Source organism: Ruditapes philippinarum, unplaced genomic scaffold, assembly GCF_026571515.1.
Source record: "Ruditapes philippinarum isolate M1 unplaced genomic scaffold, ASM2657151v2 ctg10122_1_1_1_1, whole genome shotgun sequence".
Taxonomy (NCBI): domain Eukaryota; kingdom Metazoa; phylum Mollusca; class Bivalvia; order Venerida; family Veneridae; genus Ruditapes; species Ruditapes philippinarum.
Genome location: NW_026861577.1, coordinates 34,722 through 60,330, shown reverse-complemented (window position 1 = coordinate 60,330; position 25,609 = coordinate 34,722). Strand labels below are relative to the sequence as shown.

The 25,609-nt window shown below is 30.2% G+C and overlaps 1 protein-coding gene across 7 annotated transcripts in view; it reads right to left on the bottom strand.

Moving 5' to 3' along the window:
- Nucleotides 1–1,031: 1,031 nt before the first annotated feature.
- Nucleotides 1,032–25,609, bottom strand: part of LOC132716233 (fibropellin-1-like) — a 45,952-nt gene continuing 21,374 nt past the window's right edge. For 2 of the 7 annotated variants that reach the window (XM_060699461.1, XM_060699463.1), the window contains 8 exons: nt 13,078–13,188; nt 11,756–11,866; nt 10,560–10,670; nt 8,329–8,439; nt 6,000–6,133; nt 5,630–5,726; nt 3,218–3,382; nt 1,032–1,525 (listed from right to left, as the gene is read on the bottom strand). In XM_060699461.1, the coding sequence (XP_060555444.1) occupies nt 1,266–1,525; nt 3,218–3,382; nt 5,630–5,726; nt 6,000–6,133; nt 8,329–8,439; nt 10,560–10,670; nt 11,756–11,866; nt 13,078–13,188 (1,100 nt within the window). In that variant the 3' untranslated portion in view covers nt 1,032–1,265. Of the gene's footprint in view, nt 1,526–3,217; nt 3,383–5,629; nt 5,727–5,999; nt 6,134–8,328; nt 8,440–10,559; nt 10,671–11,755; nt 11,867–13,077; nt 13,189–13,810; nt 13,916–14,542; nt 14,694–15,692; nt 15,762–25,609 lie in introns of all 7 variants that reach the window. The other 5 variants (XM_060699460.1, XM_060699465.1, XM_060699464.1 and 2 more) reach the window with 4 other exon arrangements.

Genomic DNA, 25,609 nt, shown 5'->3' with positions numbered 1-25,609 from the left:
AATTACGAATTAATATTTCGTAATTACCAAATTAATATTTCGTAGAAAGAAATTAATATTCTGTAAAAACGAATTAATATTTCGTAAAAACGAATTAATATTTCGTAATTACGAATAAATATTTCGTAATAACGTTTCTTTATACATTCCAATGTTAAGATAGTTCAGGAGAGTTTGAGAAATTTACATAAAGGAACTCTTGGAGTGTGTTGCGTTTATTTCTGAACATAGCATATTGTTATTAACAGGATTATTTTTTCTTTCCAGTTGAGGAATTCGGCTGAATTTATTGTGGTAAAATCTGATCTTAATTGACCTGGCTGGCTTATTAATATTGAGCTGCATTTGGTAGTTTAAAACATTGGTTGATATTGGTTTATTTGCATTTGTTGATTTTTCTTCAAGTCAAATTTTGTAAAGTAAAGAAGATATCTGAAAATATTGGTTGTTTTGAATCGCTATTTTATTAATAATTTCAATGTGGATTTATACATACTTAAAGAGTTGTGAAAAAATCATTACGTGCACTTAATTTTCTTGTGATTTCTGTTTTGTTTTATTATTAGGGGTTTTGGCTTACCAGGTCTTGATTATTGTTTTGGTAAAAGACGTTATCACATGGTGTCTGTTTCTTAGGGATGAAAATAATGACCAGAGACATTTGTCGTTTTGATGAATTTATGAACACGACATAAAGATATAAAAAACATCTTTTTTAAACGTGTTAACTAATCAAATACGTGCTTGTATTAATTAAGCATATTACAATTACATGTATTACTGTCAGGCGGTGCTGCTTTGCCTTCATGACATAATATCCTTTCTTAGATGAAGTAACGTCATTTTGCTGATAATATTTAAATTTAAAATAAATAATCCATCAAAACGTTAAATTCACAGAAATTGGCAGACTAAATATGAAGATTAATCAGAGCCAAAAAAAGTGAAGTAGACTTATAACGAAACACGACCCAAAGATTATTCAATAGTCATTTTTAACAAATTCAATGGAAAAAAATCAAGTATTTAGTTTCTCTTACCAATGAGTACTTAGAATTTCCTATTAATAAGAGGTGGAAAAGTTATTTTAACAATGAAATATTTGCGTTTATATACATGCAAAATAATGATAATTATGATGATTATAATATTAATAATACATTAAAACAGAAATGGATTTATAGCTATGACAATTTATCTTTCAAGTTAAATGACATTTATGTTATTTAAATGAATTGAAAGTTTGCTTATATGCTTATGTTTCATCACTGTATACGTTTCCTTAACATCATTTTGCTTTTTTGCAATGATTGTATAGAATTAAAACTTTTGTATACCATTCCATGATAATCATATGTACCTGGAAAAAGGAAATTGCCATTAAGATTTGCTTCGTAACAATTAAGATACCACCAAGCACCATGCCATTCAACAGCACAGTTGTCGGCAAAATCGTTGTCAGCATCATGGTCGTACGTCGTAAATTTCACACCATTGTGATATACAAAACTATTCCTTTTAGAAACTGAAAGTAACAAGACTTTCAAATCAATAAGTAATACATGAACGTCAAACACGTATTATGTCAAACTATAATTTGTAAGCTTTATAATTCTATGATAATTTACAGATACTATTGTTCAGGACATACGATTTAGGATATAAATCTTAGTCCATGCTTTTGTATAATTTTTGTGGGTGCTTCAAGTATTCCTGTTTCCAACTGTAACATTAAATATACATTATAAACTGCCTGCTTATGACGATTTTGACAGTTAAATTATTTTTATAACATTTTTTCAAAATAATTATAATTATATTTATGCGTAAATCATTTTCTTTCCCAGATCTACGTTGCCTATATTTTCATAACGAAGGGAGGGGAGAGTCAACCAATAAGGTCACGTGAGTCCGCCTCCCTATGCATAGATAGATCCCAGGCCCGGCTTTCACTAACGTTCTCAAAGTAAAAATCTCAGCTCAAATCTGAGATTTTTCTCAAATAAGAAATTGAGATTGAGATTTTTCTCAGTTTGGCTTTCACTAAAAAATATTGAGAAAAATCTCAACTTAAGATTTGAGATTTTTCTCAGATATATTGAGACAAGGTTTGGCTGTCTCAGATTATGTCTCAGTGAAACTAAATTATTATTCTCAGAAGTTTTTTTTACTTTTTGCATGGTTATTTTGATAAATAAACATAATTTGACCTTTTTGGCAATTAAATTCCTATTATTTTCATATATTTAGTATTATATTGACTGATTATTGTTGGTGACATCATGCGCTTTAATTCATGACGTCACAATTATCATACTGAAAATAATTTTGTTTTCTTTTGATGTATATTCATTCTTGATAAATCATTTTCATTAGTATTCAAATATTCACACATTTGCAATTGCTTTTGTTGTTTTTGTCATTGTTTCTTCTTCTTGTTGTTGTTCATTGTAAATAAAACATGAAAATTTTGATCTTCTTAATGTAATAAATATATAAAACATTTCCCTGTTGCGTCATCTTACATCAAAACAGCAACTATATTAATATATACATGATATACTAAGTAACAAAAAGGAACACTAGAGATATGTTTTAGTCATAGAAGCCGATCAACAATGTACACTAAGATAGCCGCTTATGTCTTGAGAAAAAAAACAACAGTCTCAGTTGAGAAAATTCTCAAATGTTGAGAAAAAGTTTAGTGAAAGCCAACTTGAGATTTTTCTCAGGTGAGTAAGAATCTCAGTCAATACTGAGACAATCTTAAGTTGAGATATATCTCAGTTTGAGAACGTTAGTGAAAGCCGGGCCTGTGACCTGTATTGTTCTAATTATCAGATAAGTAGATACAGTAAGAATATCACCACATTATAATTGATAACAAAGGAGCACATGTAAATGTTTGTGGTTAAATCTATTGTTACGAGTATTCAAATGAATGATCAGAGTATTGATCTATCCATTGATAACGATTATGTCATATTAATATAAGAATTATTGCTTTGTAGCACAATTCCGAGATTTTTTCGCATTATTCGTTATTTCGTTTACGAATATTAACACAAGTTGCCAGTACATGATTGGCTATATAACAAACATATTTTTGAGACAGGTGATGATATTGATTGTTGCATTAAAATTGTAAAATAATAAATTTTTAAGGAAAAGTTGTACAATTCCATTCAAAGGTAAAGTTGACTTTTTATTTACTCACTGTTGAGACTGGCAATTGTGTTGCCTATATGAAGAGTAAATGCCGGTCCGGCTGAAAGTGAAAAATTCTCGAAAGTTTCAAAAGCCTTTGCCCCGTCCGCCGCCTCTAAATCAATTCTGAGATCTGTACGTCCCCTGTTTGCAATTTCTCTAATGTGTTTCAGTCCTTCAAAATGTTAAATATGAATAATAATTACTTTATTTACAAAAGTTACAGAAGTTAACACATTAAGACAAATACAGATTTGTAACACATCGCAGCCTTTTAATAAATACATACCAATCGAAGAAAATATAACATGTAAACGAAATAATTAAATGGTAATCACAGTGTTATCATATAAATAATTACATAAACTAAACATGTTTAAACAACTTATTTTATCAAAACCTTTCATCGAACATAATTACGTTCTTCGGTGCATTATTTTAATTTGTAATTAAGACAATACAAACTAATAAAGTCAGGACTATGACAGACAGACGTAATATAACGATCGTATCTTGTGCATATATTACACATTAACCGTACTAAATTTGATTTAATAAATATTTCTCAAAGTTTTTTTTTTAATATTGACATTTTTTTTCCTTTTAATTGTCAGTGGTATGGATTTACAAATACCCGTGTATTTAATTGGAACATATCATTAAAATAGTTAGTACGTGGTTTATACGACCAAACTAAATTTCATTTAGATTTCGATCATAGATTATTAGAAATGGTAAATAAGTCTGGGATATATTAAGGGGCATATTACACAGTGCTTTAAAATGTACTCGGACATCGGGGTGAAAAATACATCTTTTTTTGAAAGGCAATATATCTTGAATTTTGCAAAGATCGATTTTGAAATTTGTTTATTTGATATACAGTATATTTTTTGTTTTCTATTCCCATATACGAGTATTACGATAATAAATAAACAATAGGAAGAATATATGCATTACAAAATAAAGTGCGATATTCTTTACTCAAAATGCACTTTATTTGCTAAATTAATTAACTTTAGAGATTATTTTTTTACACATACCATAACTACTAAACAGCTTTTAAAATACTTTAGCCGTTAATATTCAAATTCAATGCTTTTGGAATCTTTAGTTTTTTACTACTACCTACTTGATTCCATTTAGACAATTTTGGGGCGCAAAAGCGTGTTATTTAATTAACACCATTTAATTATCCTAATAAAATTAGAATCTTGATTGTTATCCCTCGAAATAATCACAACAAAATGACATGAACATTGAAAACTCGGTTTAATTGACTCTGTACATGAGTGACTATGAAAAAGTGCAATACTGCTCATGACCTCTAGCACCAGCTTGAGCGGTTCTCAATGTTTAATAAATAAGTGCTTTATCAGACTAAATTGTATTTTTTCTTTTATAACTGATATGTCATCTCTAGACTTATTCAATGTTGTGGAACCATCTCGCAAATATTTGGGAGATCAATTACATTTAGAAAAAAACAGCAAAGGACCAAGAATTGAGCCCTTGAAACTCCAGAAGTAAAATTGTGTACGTCGGATTCAAAGTCTCCAATTTAGAGTTATGCATACGATTATACAGATAACAAATGTAAATGTTTAAATGATGTTATGAAAAAAATACAGTTTGAGTTTATATAGATGTAATTCACAGACAACTTAATTAATCGCCTATTCAGGTCTAAAATATTGTGCCGATAAATTTTCCACTATCAACATATTTAAACCAGGAGTCTATCAAATGAATAAGGGTCGTATTGCATGAATGATTCTTTCGAAATCCTAATTGCTTATAATGTAAATTTATTGTTTTCTAGACAAAATGCTATAAATGACTAGCTATATGACATTCCAAAGTCTTAGTTATTGAAGACGAAATAGAAAATGGTCACAACTTGCTCGGTTCATCTGTTAATCAAGTCAATTTGAAAATCGGAATATTTTTATTAAATTCCTCGGGAAATATTCAGTGTCGAATGTTTTTTTTTATTTGCATTGGGGTTACAAAGATACCGCAAGGTTTTATTACTTATTATCATCCAGTCCAGTGGCTTTATTTGCATCTAGTCTTTTAATGAAGATATTTACTTTAAATGCAGAAAATGTTTTCAATTTCAATTTTAAATTCCTTCCATTTAAAGTTTTAATCCAACTTATCCTTCAATATTTTAAATTCCTCGTTAGATAACTGTACTTTTTGTCAAAACTAGAAATATCTACAAAATGTGTGTTCTATTCATTTAAAATATTAGCATGATCATTAAAGGTAGTGTCGCAAATAATGAGTCATTCAGGGATATATCTTCTTTTTTACTCAAATTTATAAACTTCATTAAGTTTCCAGAATAATGGGAATCACTGCTTACACCATTTACCTTAACATTGAAGAATATTATGCAGACATTATGAACACTTACCAAGCCAAAACTCACTGTGTAAATTTCCGAAACCATTTTCATATTGAGCGAAGTTCCTATAGAAATCTACTGAACCGTTAAATCTGTATTGAAAAACCTGATAAAGAGATTGATAAAAAAGTACGCAAATAACTCTAACTTCAAGTAATCTAATAACATAAGTCCATTTAAATACATAATATACAACTTAATTCCTTAAAGTAAATAGTACACAAAAACGATGTTAATGACATATAACTTAAATTGAATAGACAGAAGAAGGCATAATATGTTTAATTTATTCTACATTTCAAATAAACAATTTTGTACAGATTTTATTTATGTGTAACTGAACATCTTTAAATATAACGCAATATATTAAACAACTGACCGTCCAACCGCCACCATCTGTAGTCATGTCACAATAGACTTCCATAGTTTCATGAGTTTTCCATGTAATAATTGTATAAATTCCGTCGCCCTTATCATCGCCATAATGCAAAATATCAGCACAGTCTGTAGGTTCTACAATACATAGGTATGGTAATTTGCACTTACTTTTGAGTCTAATCAAAATGCATTACAACGTTACAATTGAAAGATATTCAATTCAATTAAAATCAAACAAAATAATACATAACAACGTTCAAATATCATTTTATATCATCATTTGGTTATTAATTTGAATTGAGTTTCTGTGTTATCGGGTAATGAAAATGTTTATGCTCAATATCCAACTCATTGAATCTAATGATACCAGGTATAATTTGAGAAATAAAGTGACTGACAAACAAACGAGAATGGAGACTGCGGATCCTCGGTAAGTTCATTTTTAGTATGTTCAATTGCCGAATGTTTCCTCTATAAAAACAAGACATAGCCTATCATGTGAACGGTTACTTTCTTCAAATAATTATACCACGTCTTTTGAGAATACGTTATAGTTGAAGTAAGTCACACGAGAAGTTAAAATTACTAATTGAGCCAGAATCAAAACACAATATCAACATCTGTTAACATAGAAGTTAATTCCAAATCTTGCAGAAATATCTGTACCGTAAAATGTTAACATATGTAAAGTAAGTGAAACGATCGGAAGCCACGCAAACTCAATAAGTTAGTGTCATACATCGCATATGGATATGCGGCCACGGCGTCCGCAAACACGTACGAATAATTCGATATACTACCATTTATATTCAGAAATCAACCAATTATGCATCCGTTTTGAAGAGAAACACAAAATAAGATATTTGATCATGAATTGGAATAACATTTTCGCTCTTTGCTAAATACACTTTAATTGCCGGTGCTAGGAGCGTGAGGGATATTCAAATTTGCATCTTTTCAGTATCCCTCATTTAAAGAGTCAGTCAGTTTTCAAGATTGTTATTACTATCTAATCAATACTCGTTTTACTTACTTTTTCTTTAAAGATCTTTCTATCTTTCTACAAGATTTTATATGGAAAAATGTCAAAAATATGTTATTAGATTTTATGTTAAAGTGAACTTAGAAAGCTCATCTCAATTATTTGTGTTACTTAATTGTAACGTCTCGTGTGATTTACTAAAGCTGCATTTACAATTTTCACACAATTCAAACAATTTCATCTCGAAATCCATACATTCAAGAAGGTTACCGTGCATATGAAAAGCAAGGTCTAAAACTAGTTTGGATTTATAATCTATTTGTCAATTTCATAATTCAAATAAATAAAGGAATTACCGAGCCTCAACGGCCGACAATTCTCGTTTGTATTATAATACAAAGTCACGTGATTCCCTCGTCCCGTAATAAAACATTATTATGTAATAGGATTGTTAGAAAAATATCATCACAAAACAATAAATTTTCTTGAAATAATCAAAATAAGGAAACATTTTAAACAGTAAGATGTTGTTAAATCGTATTGACATCTAAATATTCTCTAGGTATAAATTGATCACGAAAGAGGACAAATTAAAAAAATATGAAAACTAGCAGAATATTATGTAGAGGGCAATCAGTGCGAATTTATTTAAAAAAAAACTTATTGTTTTTAGAAAATATGTTGTTTTTTCTTTAATGATATCGATCAATCAATGCAGTTTCAAGTTGATGTCTCTTAAACGTTTCTATCCTTGGTACGGATTAAAATTATTGATGAAATATTATAGTCAGAAAAAAAATAAAAAAACACATTAAAAAGTTACTGTTTAAATATTTTTTTTTGCTTTTAAAAGATTTATAAAAACTTTCCGATGACTTTTTTATTTTGCTTCGGACAACGATTTATTTTGAAATAATACAAAGGGCTATAACTCCAAAACATACAAAAATTTCGATGTCCTTAAACAATATCACAATATGTGATCTTTCAGTTTGTGACATATACCTGATGGTCTTCACTTTTCCTACATAAGAACTCTTTATCTCTGAAGTTTTTAATTGATACAGCTGATATCTTAAATTATGTACCAAAGTTAAAAAATGACGATTGACCATCGTCTGCCGGGGTTATTTCTTTCAACATTTTTGATCCCTTTAACCAATAAAGCATCCTCTTTCCGTCCCATAGGCTACTAATTCCTCAAGAATACTGTTTGTGCGGACAAAGGAAACAGACATTCATGCGATAAATTGTGCACCTGAGAACATGCGGACTGACGAACGTCCCAACGGACAACGCCAAATTTATATAAATAAGTCTTCAACGGGACAATAAAAAGCATACATACTATGCTGGCAATTGTTTCCACTGTACCCTTGAGTACATGCACAAACATAACCATTCACTCGATCACTACATGTTCCATTTATACATGGATTTGATAAACATTCATCTATGTCTGAAAGAAAGATATATTGCGTTTACACTTGCTCAATTATATAAGTTAATTTTGGAATGATTGTTGTGTATGTGGCATCTTGTAATTTATTCCATTTGATCTTTACTTTATTTGATATTCCAATATTGTCACTAATTGAAATCCTCCCATAGAAAATGATGCATGATGTTAGGTTTGTTTTTGACGTTTGTACAAACTTCATAGTTTCTGAGCCGTGCTCATTATTGAAGGCTGTGGTATGTTCTGTTAAATGCGCTCTTACTTGTTGAAATGTTTTATAAAATTTTCTAATTTTTTTATCTTTATGAAAATTAATTAATTTGTTTGTTTAATAAACAAAAGCAAAAACAATGCAATTATGCATATACATGTGTAAAAAGTAAGTGCACAGGTAAAAGCAAATACAATTGAAATATAATCATTGATAACGGAATCAATCAGCATAATTTTATTTTGGACAAATTATTTATCTAAAGACATAAAGAATACATATTAAGTATTCCATAACAATTAATGATGTGGACAAAATAAAGTTATCTATCCCATCAAACAACAATTTTTCACTGTTTTCATCCATCTTCAACTTTGTAATGATATAAACACATAAGAAAGGGGAGAAGACATCCGTGTCAAAGAATGTTCTACTCGGTTGCGATAACGAAGATTTAAAGATAAACGAGGGACGGTCAGAAAAAATCCGGACTTTTGACTCGTTCTCGAAAACCATTCAACATTTAAAAGAAAATCTTTCTGCTCTTTTTTTTTTGAATCTCCACCTACGTCTACGCACTTTTGCTATCTTCGTGGGAGCTTTTGTATTCCCGCTGTGAACCATGACGTAGACCTATGTTTTAGGTACTGTGTAACAGCAGATATCAAAGCCGCCCTGGTCTTATATTTTTTCCAGCAAGCAATTTTTTCAGTCCTGGAAACAAATAAAAGTCACAGGGGGCGAGGTCTCGGCAATAGGAAGGGTGATACAACCATTGCCATTTTTAAGAGTTGGTAACCTCCACTGTAGCTGCGGCGGTATGGGATGGGGTGTTATCGTGAAGAAGGAGGACATTTTTCTGTGCAAACCTTGGGCGCATTTGCTTCAGCTTTTCTCTGAAATTTTTCAGAATTACTTCAGAATAGTACTTGGCGGTGACGGTTTGACCTTTTGGCATGAAATGGGTAAGTATCATTCCTCGTAAATCCCAAAAGGCAACAGGCATGACTTTGCCAGCCGAAGGAGACAGCTTAAACTTTAAGGAGGTGGGGAACCAGCTCGTTTCCACTGCTTTGACTGAGTTTTTGTTTCAGGTTGGAAAAATGAACCCACATCTCATCTCGTGTGATACTGCGGTTCAAAAACTTATCTCCTTCACGATTAAAACGACTTAAATGTTCTTTTGTATTGGTTGCTCTGGTTGCCTTTTGATCTGCGGACAGCTGTCTATGCACCCATCTGGCACTTACCTTGCTCATACCTAGGTGTTCGTGTAAAATTTGTGTGTCGATGCCTTACCGATGCTAAACTTGTTGGCTACCTTCTCCGAAGTAACTCGACAATTTTTGTTGACAAAAGCTTTAACATTTGCTACCATTGTTGGGGTTATCGCCTCAGCGTGCCGTCAAGTCCTAGGCCTGTCACAAACACTTGTTCTGCCTTCACAAAACTGAGAAACCGAATTGTAGAAGGTTGAACGTGATACACATTTATCAGAAAATCTTATTTAAGTCTCTAAAAGATGTAGCAGGGCTTTTCACCTTCTGCAACAAGAAACTTTATTATAGAGCGCTGTTCCTCTAACAAAAAGTCCATGATAGACGAAACACCTATCATATATCAAAGGGCAAAATACTGTGTATACACAACTATCATTGAAAATAAACTGACCACGTTATTGGCAAATGAATGTAGTTTTCACCAATATAAAATGTGTGTATATAGCTGCACGTGGAAAGAGAGGAGCATGAAAAGTCCGGATATTTTCTGACCGTCCCTCGTATGCTTATTAACAGTTTCAGAAATGAGACCAATCTATAACCTGAATAAGCGGTTGTAATCTTTTCAAACTTGAAATCATGCTTTATGGAACAGAAAAGAAATTGAAAGAAAACATTAGAGTTCATACCGTGTTGACAATTGCTTCCATTGTATCCTTGATTACAGGCACAAATATACCCATTAACTCGGTCAATACATGTTCCATGTACACATGAATTTGATAAGCAATCATCTATGTCTGAAAAAAGATATAGCGGTAATGCTTGTTCAATCATACAATTTAATTTGTTCATTCTGGCATGGTTTTTGTGTATGTGGCATTTTGTAATTTCTTCCATTTGATCTTTTATTTGTTGGATATTCCATTATATCCACTAACTGTAGTCCTCCGGTAGAAAATGATGCATGTTGCGTTTGTTTTTGACGTCTGTCTCAGACTTTATTTATATCTGATCTGTGCTCATTATTTGGGGCTGTTATCTGCTCTGTTAATTACGTTCTTGCGTGTAGAATTGTAAATCACAATTAATATGTTTGTTCAATTAATAGATTTCTTAAAGGGACATTATGCCTATGCATGTGTTTATGGTGAGTGTTCAGGTAAAAGCAAAAAAAACTTCAATGTTTGTCTGTTCTATTTATTGAACTTTTACTTGTTGAATTGTATTAACTAATGCTCTTTTTTCATCTTAATGAAAACACATTTATGTGTTTGTAAATTAAATTAATATATCAAAAGCTTAAAGTGACATAATGCCTATATATGTGTTAATGGTGAGTGAGTGCAAAGGTAGAAGCAACACACTTCATATTTTGTTATAGTCATTTTAAATTTTACTTTACATGTAAAACCAATAGTCCACGTCTTAATAATTATAAGGAGTATAACAGTCATTTATTTTTTTATATATTTTATCTTGTTTGACAATAACCATTATATCAGTAAAATGTTTGAAATTAATAGTTATTTTCTTAACGGAAGCAATCAGCATAATATTGCTTCGGACAAAATATTTATCTACAGGCATAAAGAGTTCAAATTCGACAACAATTAATGATATGTCATCCATGTTTTCAAACATTTTTTTACGTGGGGTTTTCGTACATTTGATAAAGGGTTTTGGAGATGATATACCTACAAAATGGGAGACGACGTCAGTCTCAAGTGAATATTCTACTCTATTATGATAACTGAATATATAATATGTGCTTTCAAACAATTTAGGAAATGAGAGCCCCTGATAAAGCTGTTGTAATCTTATGAAACGTTTATCATGCTATATGGAGCATAAATAAAAACGTAGAAAACGTTAGAGTAAATACCGTGTTGACAATTGCTTCCATTGTATCCTTGATTACAGGTACAAACATAACCATTCACTCTGTCAATACATGTTCCATGTACACATGGATTTGATAAGCATTCATCTATGTCTGAAAAAAAGATATATTGGGTTCAAGCTTGTTCAATCATACAATTTAATTTGTTCATTTTGGCAAGATTGTTGGGTATGTGACATCTTGTAATTTATTCAATCTGACCTTTAATGTGTTGAATCTTCCATTATTTCCTTTAATTGTAGTCCTCCCGTACAAAATAATGCCTTTTAGGTTTGTTCTTCATGTCTGATGCAGACTTCATATTTTCTGATCTGTGCTCATTATTGAAAGTTGTGATCGGTTCTATTTAATTGCGCTCTTCTTTGTTGTATTGCAATATAAAAGTTTCTAATTTTCCCTTTAAGAGAAAACATTGTGATTGCTTGATAAATATATTTCTTAAAGGGACATTATGTCTATGCATACGTTAAAAGGTGAGAGAGCACAGGTTAATTGAAAAAACTTCATATTTTGCATGTTCTGTTTATTGCTCTCTTACCTGTTGAATTGTTATATCATAGTTTTTGTTCTAATGAAAACTCAATGAATGTGTTAATATCATAAATAAATTTCTCAAAGGTTAAAAGTGACATTACACCTGTGTTTATGGTGAATGCACATGTAAAAGAAAAACAATTTCATATTTTGTTACAGTCCTCAATTTTATACTTTACTTTACATGTATAATCAAAAGACATGTGACTCAGGACATTATATATTTATAATTTTATTAGTATTTTATATTTAATCAGTAATGTTCAATTTATATCAAGAGTAGGGCATTTTTAATACTTACGTCACTTCTATATATAATCCTGAACCTTGTTAGTCAATAACCATTTTAACAGCAATACGTTTGAAATGTATAGTAATATTTTAACAGAAGCAATCAGCATAATTTCACTTTGGACAAATTATTTATCTACATGCATAAAGAGTTCAAATTAACTTTTAACAAAAAAAAAAATTAACAATATGGACAATATGAAAATCATCCATTTTATCATACAACAAATTTTCACGTGAGGTTTTCTTGCATTTGATAAAGAGGATTGAAGATGGTATACATACAAAAAGGGAGAAAACATCAGTGTCAAGAAAATGTTCTACTCTGTTGCGATAACGAAGTTGAAAAGATATATCCTTATACACAATTTGTGAAATGATGGCGATGTACCACCTGATAAAGCGGTACTAATCGTTATAAACGTAAATCATGTTATTTGGAGCAGAAATGAAAACGTAAAAAATGTTAGAGAACATACCGTGTTGACAATTGCTTCCATTGTATCCTTGATTACAGGCACAAAAGTAACCATTCACTCGGTCATTACACGTTCCATGTACACATGGATTTGATAAGCATTCATCAATGTCTTGAATATACAAAAACATGACAATTAAAGCATATGATGGTGTGTAACATATTATTACTTCATAAAAATGTATTTAACAATTGAAATATTTGCTGAGACAAAACCGTAAAACATTTATGCACTTACGTGTATTTAATAATTTATTTATCTATATAATTTATTTTTGATATTATATAATCCCAGAGTGAATGCAGAACTACTTTGTAATGTATATCTGGTTTGTCTCTAGTTTTGGACGTTTTTAATGTTAATATTTGCTAAGCGAAAATGTGAAAGAAATTTTTAAAAAATAACAATAATCATAATGAATGTTATTGTTGTACATATCAAAGTTTAAAAAAAATAACATACATAAATATAATCATGTATGTTCTGAAAATACAATAAAATATAAGTGTAGCAGTTTATAATATATCTGTTCGAAATGGATGACGAGACAGTCTATTAAATATCCAATTAGTTTAGTAGTAAAATTAATAGGATAAATTCATATTGATTAATCATGTTTTTTTCTTTATTTTATTTAGATTAATGCCATTATTTGGATCATATTTAATCATAAAAGAGTATCTAAAACGAAAAGTGAATGTATTGTATTTCCCAGCATTTAAAATGATATTACCTTTGTCGCATATAATTCCGGTGAAGCCTGCTGGACAATCACATCTAAAGTTATGACCGTCAGATTTGCAAGTACCATGGTTACAAGGATTTGGCTGACATGGATCTATTAAATAATAAATTAGAAAATAACACGCCCAGTGCTTTGATACTAGGAATGACTGACATACTAAGCAAACAAATAAAGAATATGTTAGCAATGCCCTCGCAGATAACACATCCTTTATTTTAAATTCAATTATCTTTGCCAATAATTAAAATATATTTTAAACAAATATTGCAATGCATATGAGTTAAAACCAAGGGCTACATTTAAGTCAAATGTTGGAAATAAAATGAAAGTAAATGCTCTTTGGTGGCAATGAGTAGCTGAAATAAGTGCAAAATTATAAAATTAACTTTTGATAATTAATTCAATTTTCCGAAATATAGTGGATGATAAAAAGATTTCTTATTTTTTGAAGTCTTTTAATTTTTTTTCTGCAAGAAAATATTTACGGTTTAAAAACTTTTAAACCACAAGATGGTCAAAACTTGAGAACGGTATAAAAGCATTAATTTTATGTAACCCCCCGTTTGCAATATCACTATATCCCCATAAAACTTTTTCACTTAAGACACTTCATTACACATAAAGACACCTGAGCTGTAAAAACAAAGTTAACAGAAACCGAGTGATCGATAATGCGCATAACCGTTTAAACAATCTTGAAATGATCGGTCAATTATATACCTATAGACAGCTGAGCTGTGGTGCAATTTTTATTGCACAGATCTTCTGAACAACAAGAATCGCATAAATGTTGCTCGTGACTTCTTTTGTCCATGCTGACGTCACGTTTTCCAATGATAGCCACGTGGTTACCTTCCACTGGTTTACAAGCCTAGAAAGAAACATACAAATGTTGCTGCTGATTATAATGATGATGATAGTGATTGTAATGAAGATGATGCTAGGGATGATGTTCTTTGCTTTTTGGCATGTTATGCTTCACTTAATTCATGATTATCATAATATTCCTTTATAGACTTTAAACACTTGATAGATATCCTATTTTGTACACCTTGTTTTGTAATGTTAATATCCCAAAGACAAATGGGGGTTATTCTGATACAGCATCTTCTTTTCGAACTTCATCACCACGATAGGGTATCACCAAAGTCTTACCAAAAATAATTTAGCTTTAGCAACCCTGTTAGTGGGCCATGAAAATATATTTTGGAATATCAAAAAGTAAAAATCCCCATTTCACATCGAAATTTTTGCCATGGGAAAAATTAAAGTGTCCCAAATGGAAAACAAGCAGCAAATAAAAAACATGCAAAAGGGGATTATTTAACGAATTTAACTACTGGAATCGATCTCTATTTTCTTTCATTTTTTGCACCATCGTTAAAATATAGAATGATGAAAACATCCGTACAATTGCCATAAGAAAACAAAAAAGAATCATCTATATGATGTTATAATTATTCCCAAAACTACAAAATTAATAAGCAGGCGCAATTTATCCCGGTCTAAAGTAAATTAACAAAATTCCATAGGACAAAAATATATGTTTTATTAGGTACAAAAACTTAACTTCCTCCTTCTTATCTCGTTTGAAATATTTAAATCTACATTTTATGTTAACTAAAGCGTCAATAGTTAAATGAAGACTTTGATTTCAGGCAGGAAATTATAGTATGAGTATGGTGCAATTCTTATGTGGAGTATATAAATTTTTAAGGGACAGTTGAGTCAACAGATGATTAAATTGTTTCTTCTACCATATAAGAATCCCGATTTCCATTTTGTCATTATGGCAAACGAATTTGCGAAATTGCAAGAATCATTTTAGATAAGGTCAGAGTTGACGATAATTAATGACAAAAAATCTCACGTGTTTAGATATACAGCTACTGGTATACACAGTCTCTGAGAACATACTCTTCCCAACAATATTACACACCTGAAACAAAAACACCAATTGAAATATATCTGTACATAATCAAAATATAAATATGAAAGAGGAGATAATCCCTGCAAAATATGCTTTTCAATGAAAGTTTGATTAAAATATAATAACATGTTTACAAACGCTTGAATTGCATTCAAACGTTTTAAGTTCGGATGACAATATCAGTTACAATAAACAATGCCTTGTATTAAAGATTTATAAACTCGAAAATTAAATTCAATTGCGGTTCTCAAGACAGAACATGACCCTCAGAAATTCCGAAAATTTCTTTGGAAATTTGCCGGGGGGGTTGTTCTACAATAATGTAAACATGAAATTTAAAAATTTTTTTAAAAAACAAACTAAAAAAATATTTTTAAAAAACGTATTTTGATAAAAGGGTTTCATCATCAAAATGGTCTTTAAACATTTATTTCACAATTTGCAAAGACTGAAAACCTAGCCCATTTAACCCAAAATTTGGGAAAAAAAATTAAAGGGGGATTTCAGCTATATTTTTGAGGTTTACAAAATAGAACATTTTTGAAAGCACACAAAGTTCATGAGAATATGGCACTAAACGTTATTCTCACAAAGACAATTAAAAGCCAAACAATTAAACAACAATTTCTCATCAATTTCTCATCAATTTCTCATCGTGTTAATCGAAGGTTACACTGAATGGCAGGTATTTGTTTACATTGACAACTGACAATGGTTTATAAGAAATAGCGACATCAAAGATAAGCTGCGATGTTTTAACGGCAAAGTTATTATGCTTCTTTGCACATTTTCGGATAATTATTGCATAATGGCGTGCAGCAACTAAGTATTATCCTCTTAGTAATAACGACACTACTCCAAACTGTTAAATTATTAAGGTAAGCATGTTATGATGCGTGCAATAATTACGCGACACTTGTACTAGTTCTTTTTTTTAACACACCTGCGTGTGTATCCCAAAAATTTAATTTCAAGATAAACTTAAAACAAAATTCAAAATAATTTTAAAAAAGGAACAAAATAGTTTTTTTACAATGTTTTCGGGGCTTGATTAAAAAAATTTAAAAAGAAAAATTTCACGTATTTATATATTATGTATTTAACCAACATTCATTCCCTTCATTTTATTTTATTTATTCTTTATTTCTTTCATTCATTCATTTATTCATTCAACATTTTATTTTTTCTATTAAAAGATTAGTTGGAAAAACTTTCGGAACGCTTACTTCCCCCAGCGAGCAAAATTTAATTTATGACACTTCCCCCTTCGGTATGTAAAAGGGGGAATTTAACATTTTAGGGCCTTTTATTGCTTGGGGTAACCTGAACAAAATAGTCATAGTACATTTAAATCACCCGAAACAAAATTTTAAGAACAATCAAACATTTTTAAAAAAAACAATAAATAAACAAAACTCTTTTTGACATTTGTCAAAATTAATCTGTAAAATCATATCTTTTCTATATTAAAGTACTGAAAATTGTCAAGTGAAACCGATGTTTTGGGTATACCGATTCAAATGTATCAACATCAACATTCGGAATTTTGTTTGTTTGTTTGTTTCATTTTACGCATTTTTCTAAACTACCAAAGCATCTCCCGGGGATGCTTTGATAGTTTAGCGCGGAGGAAGGTAGTCTAGTACTGGTGTAACTCTCCAGGAACGATGGTTAGGAAACTACCCGCCTATATGACTGAAATACTGTTGGAAAAAGGCGTAAAATGAAACAAACAAACAAACAAAATTCCGAATGTTGATGTTGATACATTTGAATCGGTATACCCAAAACATCGGTTTCACTTGACAATTTTCAGTACTTTAATATAGAAAAGATATGATAATTATTTGAAAAAAAAGAGAAAATTTCAACACAGTGTCGATTTGTCCATCATTTCCTTATACTTTAGACATTTTGCTATTTATTAATTGATATTACTATCAACGTCATCTAAATTCTAACCATCAGTATAGCAAATAGGTTTTTATCAAATGTGATAGTCTGTCATCAACAGAAAATCGTTTTAATTCATTAGTTACCTTGTTGGTTGCAGCCATTAGAATTACAAAGATCTTTAGAATTGCAGCATTCAGAACATGTAACTCTCTGTCCATTTATACTATTGGTGAAATTGTTGCATACCTATATTGTTGCAAAAATACATAAACATTTCTGTATAAAGTAAAAATGCGTAGCAAATCTAGCCAAGACATGCATAGGCATATCTATTATTTGCTAAAGAAAAAAAACACTTTTAAAAGATCATAAATTATAAGAAAATGCATTTATTTGTATAAACATGTAAGAACATAAGGTTTAAATAAAATTGTGTAGCGGTGATAAATCATTGTAGACGATGAAAAGATTCAAAGGTTTAAATTGTGTAATAGTTATAGTATAGCGACGAGACTTATACGTCCAAGCAAACCAAACTGTGGAACACAATTAACATTTGTAATGAAAACCATGATTCATGTGTATGTCGAAAACATAAGTCTATACCATAAATGTAACATATAGTGTCCTTTTCTTGGAGGAACATTGTTTCCTACCATATGAAGAACATATGTTATTCATGTGTATCCATATGAAAAGCATATGAAAAACATGTGTCAGCACCATATTTAAAACTTATAGGATACTTTTCTTGGAGACACCATATTTTTTCTAACATATGTAGAACATGTGTGTCCCATACGTTAAACATGTGATGCATGTTTACCTGTGTAAATGTGAGAACAAATCATAAATATAATTGTTGTTCCCGATTGTTGACCACAGACACAAGAAGTAATTGACACGTAGCCGTCGTTTGCTTAGGATTTTAATCACATGGCAGAATGTGGTTTTATCGAAAACGATTATTTAGTCTATTCTCAGGAACTGCTGTTTTATTTCAAACCCTAGGGTATTTCATATAGAACAACATGCATAAAAAAGACCCTAAACACACGAAAGACTGAATTAAACTGTTTGTACTCATATAAGTCTAGAAATACTTTACCATATTTGGCAGACAACCTAGGTTGTAAACAATTTCTCCAAACTCGTTCAGCACTTGTTCTACACTGCAGGACTAAAACAAAGCAAACAAAACAATAATCCAAATGAACAACGTTTTATAAACTATTTTAGCAATTACAAAGTTCATACAGGAACTGTCACATTATTTCTATAAGAACGATGTAGTAAATTTCATTTACACTATCGCCTTGTCAATCTGATTTATCAAAACAATGCATCTTACATTTTTAAATGGCCGCATTGTACTAGTATACTTGCAATCCCAAAATATCAAAAGATACCAACAGCCTTAAAATAAGTAACTGTATTGTTTTTAAACTGCATGCATGACCTTTTTTCTTGAATGTTTTTTCATTGTTCAATTTAATTGAAATGGGCATCCGGCCAAGTGCTTAAGGCTGTTGACTTCACTTGTTTCTCACCTCTGCTGGTTCGGATCATGTCAGGGATACATTATTTTAGGTGATGAAGTCATCAAGCTTTTGTAACGTCGGAAGCTGTACTTCTACTGAGGTATACCCGTTCGTGCCCGAGATAAAGCAAGGAGGGACCCAAAATCTTTCTTCACCATAATGTTTGGAAAGTGGCAAGACCTTTACAATGTCGGTGCGTCGCTAATACCAAAATCGAGACACAGTTTGTGATATAATTGTGTGCTGTTATGCGTTTGATTTTTTACCTTTATGACCAAGAAATAGGTCGACGAAAACTTTTAAAAAAAACTTAAATTTTCTGTTGTACTTACCTCACTAGCATAGCAGTCTACAACCTTGTTGCATATCCGAGGTTTAGGAATACCTTTGCACTGTAAACATATTAGACCTTCAACTGTAAAAACAAATAAACATTTTGATGAAAAAACTGTATAATTCTAAAAAGAAAAACTTCACACACAATTTTCTTGACATTCGGTGTTTCCTCGTTACAAAGGTTCAAAGAAAAATGCTCTATTATTCATTATTATTATTATTATTATTATTTTTAAAAATTTAAAAGTTGTTGGTATTGTAGAAGTTTCCACAATATACAATCAAATGACATAAGACAATCAATGTGGCCCAAATCTCTGTCTCAAGCCGTGATTTAAAATGAAAACGAATTATATAAGCCATAAAACAATTTAACATACCTTTTTGTATTGCCAAAGTCACCGTTGCAATATAGAGAAAAAAGTTCATCTTGGCTTTTACTGCCTGAAATGAAAATAAAACACCATTTCAAGACTTGGCTGCTACATAATTATGATTTATACAAAACAATGTTTTTTGTAATATCTGCTTAACCCAATCATGATTTAGGTCATATAAGTATGAAATATATTACAATATTCAGATATGATTGTCGTATCCTATTGGCTGTTTAAAGATTAATCTATATAGCACAATTTTATGATTAGTCTAGAAAATGTTGATTTTTTGTCATGAAAATAATCAAGCTCGTAAACGTAGCTAGACATAATAAAATTACGCGGACATTGAAATGCACAGACACATACAATACACAGAAATATAAAAATACACAAATATGTACATTTCACAGACAAATAAATAAACATACGTATGCAATTAACAGTCATAAACATGCAACGACAAGTATAGTACACAGATTAATACATTTACGTGTGAAAATTTAATGCAAAATAAATATAATTTTCAATCATTTACTTAAAGATTAAAATAACGAAAATGATGCAAACAAAGTGAGCCGCTCTGCAGACTTAAATTGTATTTAAAAGATTATATTTATTGAGGGGAAGAACTCGTCAGAAATGAAAACTGTATAAAGTTAAAATTGGTGAAGAAAACATATAAAATTACCTTCAGCCACAGTTTTTAAAACCTTCGTCTCTGAAATGATCCGGTGTATTTGCCCTTTTTATGCGGATTGATAGCTTCAACTTTTAAAAATGTCAACTTACTAGGCAGTAAAGGTATTTGATCTTTTATTTACTTTACGGCAAGTTATGAAAGTGGGGCATCTTTATTATTTCAATTAATACAACAAGATAACCATGGATTAAAAACACTGTAGCATTACAAACAAAGATTTGACATCCACAATTTAAGAATTTAAAACATATCATTACGGGGTAGTGACCCTTTTATGAGGCACGATGTTTATTCTTGTTTAGCTTAAACCTTTTTGCGTTTAATTCATCAGCTTAACCTATTTAAACAAGCACTTAGACAGTTTTTTTGTTATGATAGTTCAAACCTTTGTAAATTATATACTATGCTCATAAATTATTTGTATTGCAGTAATAAATAGAAATCTAGGACACTAGTACAGAAAATATCTAGTCTGAATAAGCAAAATGTACAAACCATGTTTATGAGGCTTCATTTCCTAAACTCGTCGAGTTAATTTGGTCCCTTCCTAAACATTGACCGTTTTTTGCTAATTTTTACTGACCTGTTGTGTTTTAATTGTGTTTATAGTGTATAGCTTTAAAACACGTCACATTTTTTTCTGTGTCGACTCAAAAGACGCCGATGCGCATATCACAAATCCAAAGAGAATGTAATGCAATTTTCTGGGTTTTTTTAATAATTTTATCAAATATGATGATACCTAATTAATCTGGATTACCTTTCTAAACTTTATTACAGATACAATTGCTATACATTTAACAAGGATTGAAATTTAAAATTTCTCTAAACATATGTAACTCTTGTATCAAGATTTATTTGAGTTCACTTTTAAACTTAAATCTTTTTCTAATTATTTACATTTTCATTGTCAATTGAAATGCAAAAACAACAACGTTTGGAAATATAAAGAACAGTACAAAACAGTGCAGTACATGACACAATTAACGTTGTTATTGCATTCACCAAAGTATCTTGCTCAATGTAATATTATACAAGATAAACTATTTGCGTTATTAGTTCTGGTATTATAAATGTATTCATTAGTTTGAGACAATTGGGAATTATCTGTCAGGGCTTACGATTTAAAGTAAACTATCTGGTTTATGATAAAATGTAGCTACAGGAATTAACGAGGCATACAATTCACACGACCTATTAGTGTGCAATGTTACATTAAGATAAGACAAATGATGATAACACATAATCTTAATTCAGGTGTCATATTTTAATTTACATGTCACATTTAGCAATGGTACTTTACTAGAAATAACAACTTATCTGACGATTTTTAAGTTGCCTTATTTTACCTAGTAGATAAAACGTGTATATAGAATACTTCGTACAAATGAATTTGTAATATCATACATTTTCAATTTAATATGAATAAGGCAAAGCGAGTTCTTTGACAGAATGTGTCATACATTTAAGTGTTATTACCATATTGATTAAACCATTCGCGAGCACATTACCAGGGACTCTATACACTTAGAACTGCGCATTTTCGGTCCCATAATTAACTTATCACTACTACACACGATTTTGTTTTTAAATACCGCCATTTTATGTTTTATATGCTATCTAAATTGAATCCATCCGTCGGAGAACATTAGTTTGCTTACTATGTAAAAACGAATTTCGGGATTATTCATTCCATTTCGGGATAAAGATATCGTGAAGAGAGCACCTACTGTAAGATTTTCAGTGAAATTTTAAATTGCTTTGTTCTGATAAAAACAGTATTGTCAATAGCGAAAATGCATAATACCTCAAATCCATATTGTCTGTTATGTTTTTTATGCATTTATCTACAATATCTTCAAATACTCGTGACGAAAAATATAATAATTACCATTTTCAAGAGAACATGTTACTTTATAAGTAATATCTGCATGGCTGATACAATACATCTAATGCATCTAAATGATTGATTTTGCCATATTTGTATTTCATGTCTAATGCAAAAAGGTCTATATTTGCATAGTATGACCTCTTTTGGTAATTTACGTGGATGTGGATTTTAAGTACCAGCTACTTTATTCATTTTACAGTAGTTTACCTTTAAAAAATCAGATTATCCAGAAATTAACATGCATCGTGAAGGAACGGCATTAAAAGTGAATTAACTCGTCTAGATGGTTACAAATCTTTAGCATGTGAAGAAGTGATACCCTCTTAGAAGACTGATTTCCGACAGTATATCATTAAATATCGGCAAATGGTGGAAATGAATAACAGAGAATTGTCTCAACTCGTGAGTAAGGACATGAAAACCCTATCTCTGAGGTTTTTAATTTAGATTATTAAACACTTTTTATGTCTTATTTGAGAAAAAAAATATCAAAAGACTAGCCGTTTCAAACAGTGTATTTTTAAATACATACAATCATATTCATTTTAAAACTGTCAAACCCAATTAGTAAATACACGACAACTTAATAAAGACCATTGTTAAATAGAATCACAGTTTGGACATTTTGTTCACTGAGGCACTGAACGATTTTTGGGGGCGTTTTCATGTTCAGATATTTATTTAAATTATACATACAATGTACATTTTGTCTAAATAACAATGACAATAGATTTTATTTAGCATTAAACTTTGTACAGATCTATATAGCAACAAATGATGAAACATTTCCAATACACATCCCAAATATACATATGATGAGCAATAGCGCAAAGGCAATAATAAGTCCTCTTTCTTCCTTTTTATTGATAAATGAAATGCATTTTCAGTAAGTATTTAAGTATTTAAGGTATACATGAATCATATTGATTTTAAAAATACACAATATGTTTTCAATACAAGCATTATACATATAGAAATGATTAGATTTGTGTAAATAATAATCGTAAATAAATATTCTGCTCTTTGTCAGTCAAATAATAACATATGACAATCGTTCTTCAAGATAAACACTGGTAAAATATGTAAATCTTTATGGTGGTACCTAGGAAATATTTTTATGATAAGTTTATATAATATAAATATTACAAATTATGATATTTCATAAATTCTTTTTCATTTTTAGATTTGTTTAAACAGTTTATTTGTTTGCTTTTAGAACAACAAAATATACAATATACATATAATTTAGAATCGCCCTCGCCCAGCTGTAGCTCTTATTTGTTGGCGTTTTGCTTTTTAACGTTAGCACTACGAATTCAAAAAATGATTTAATCAAATTTAATAAGACAGCTTGAGAGATATTTATGTTATACTGTATTGCTAGAAATTACTTCGTGCTTTTTAAGTAAGCTTTTTTCGCTGTGGATACATTTCCGCGATTTTTTTGTATTCGCGAAAAAGTTGCATGTAACAAATTCGCGAACATTTGTAGCTTCAACCATATATATTATATTCACATCATTATTATGCACTATGGTGTAGCATGCATAATATTTACTTACGCTCAATTGATACACATTTCAAGGGAAAATATTATTTTGCAAAATGTTTTATCTTTTTTATAGTTTTCATTAAGTGCAGATTAAATAAGATCATATAATACTCGAAAATGTTATTTATAGTTTACATAGTTTAAATGAAGGTAATTTTACTCGCTAAAACGAAAGTGTAATTGTTTGTTACAAGTACAAATAGCAAATAATACCAATACTGCACCGTATATTTTAAATGGTTAACACTTATTCTTTCAAACAAAGAATTTGTGTTTTGATAGTAAGGCCAATCATAAAACAGGCACTTATTTAACGCAACGTTATGATTTTAAATGCAAATAACATTATTTGACATGGTAAAAAGTATTTTGAATGCATTTTTATTGTTATGGTGTCAGAGAAAGTAATCATATCTTACATACTAGATAAAATTTAAAGATTGTGTCAGTATTGTATGCTTTAGTCTTGTTTTCCGGGTATAGAAAAAAACATATACAGAAATTTATATGTGATATTAGTAATATAGAGCGACTAAATATACGCGAAATTCGCGGTAACTATGTTTGCGGGAAAGTTTGTCTCCGAGAAAACGCCATCCTTACGAAAAAAGTTTCTAGGAATACAGTAAATAGGTTAATGGAATTATCAACCTAAAAGCGTTCTCCGATATTCTTATTACGCGTTGTCTGTTATGGCATTCTTATTTGTACATACTGTACTTCTTGATTTAAATGAAACACTTTCTTTGATGCTACGCAAGCAAAGAACTATTCTATACACAGTCTTCATTGAAAATTAATATTTATGTTTTCATTGATTAAACTTTCATATATAACTCATCGCATGTCTTTAACATTTGTTTGTTTTTTTGTTGTTGTTTTTTTTTTGTCGTTGTTGGTTTGTGTCGTTGTTGTTTTCTTTTTGTTTTTTGTTTGTTTTTTTCTTCTGTTTTATGTTGATAGGATTGTGTATATTTATGTGGGCGGTTCATGGGTTACTTTTGGTGTTTTTTATTTGTTTGTTCTTTGTTGTTTTTTTCTTTTTCTTTTCTCGAGCTCCGAATATAAGTCTTTATAATTGGCACGAGCAAAAACATAATGTGCTAACACGTGTCTATTATATATTCGACTTTTGTTCTTAAAAACAAAACAACTAGTTTCATAGTGATTGGTTTCCTGACATGTCATTCTTAAATAGATGAATACTGACAACAATGAAACGAGTCTTGAGTTACACACGGACGAATTATGTTCGTATGCTTTCGGTATTCTATCTCCAACAGCTAAGCCATGTGACGTTTACAGCTTTTGTGCAACGTAGATTCAACCAAAAATGATAACAATGAAAACAACAGCACAATATTTCATTTAATCATTGTAGTTAATCAGTTACTTGTTTTGTTCATATAAATCTAATAATATAAGTTATACGTATAAAGGAATCTTCAAAATTTGTTTTTAAATAAACGATGTGTGCCCGATACACATTTACATGTTATATACATACAATCTGATAGCTTATGGCATACCGCTGAAACTGGTTCTAGGGGGTCCTTATAAT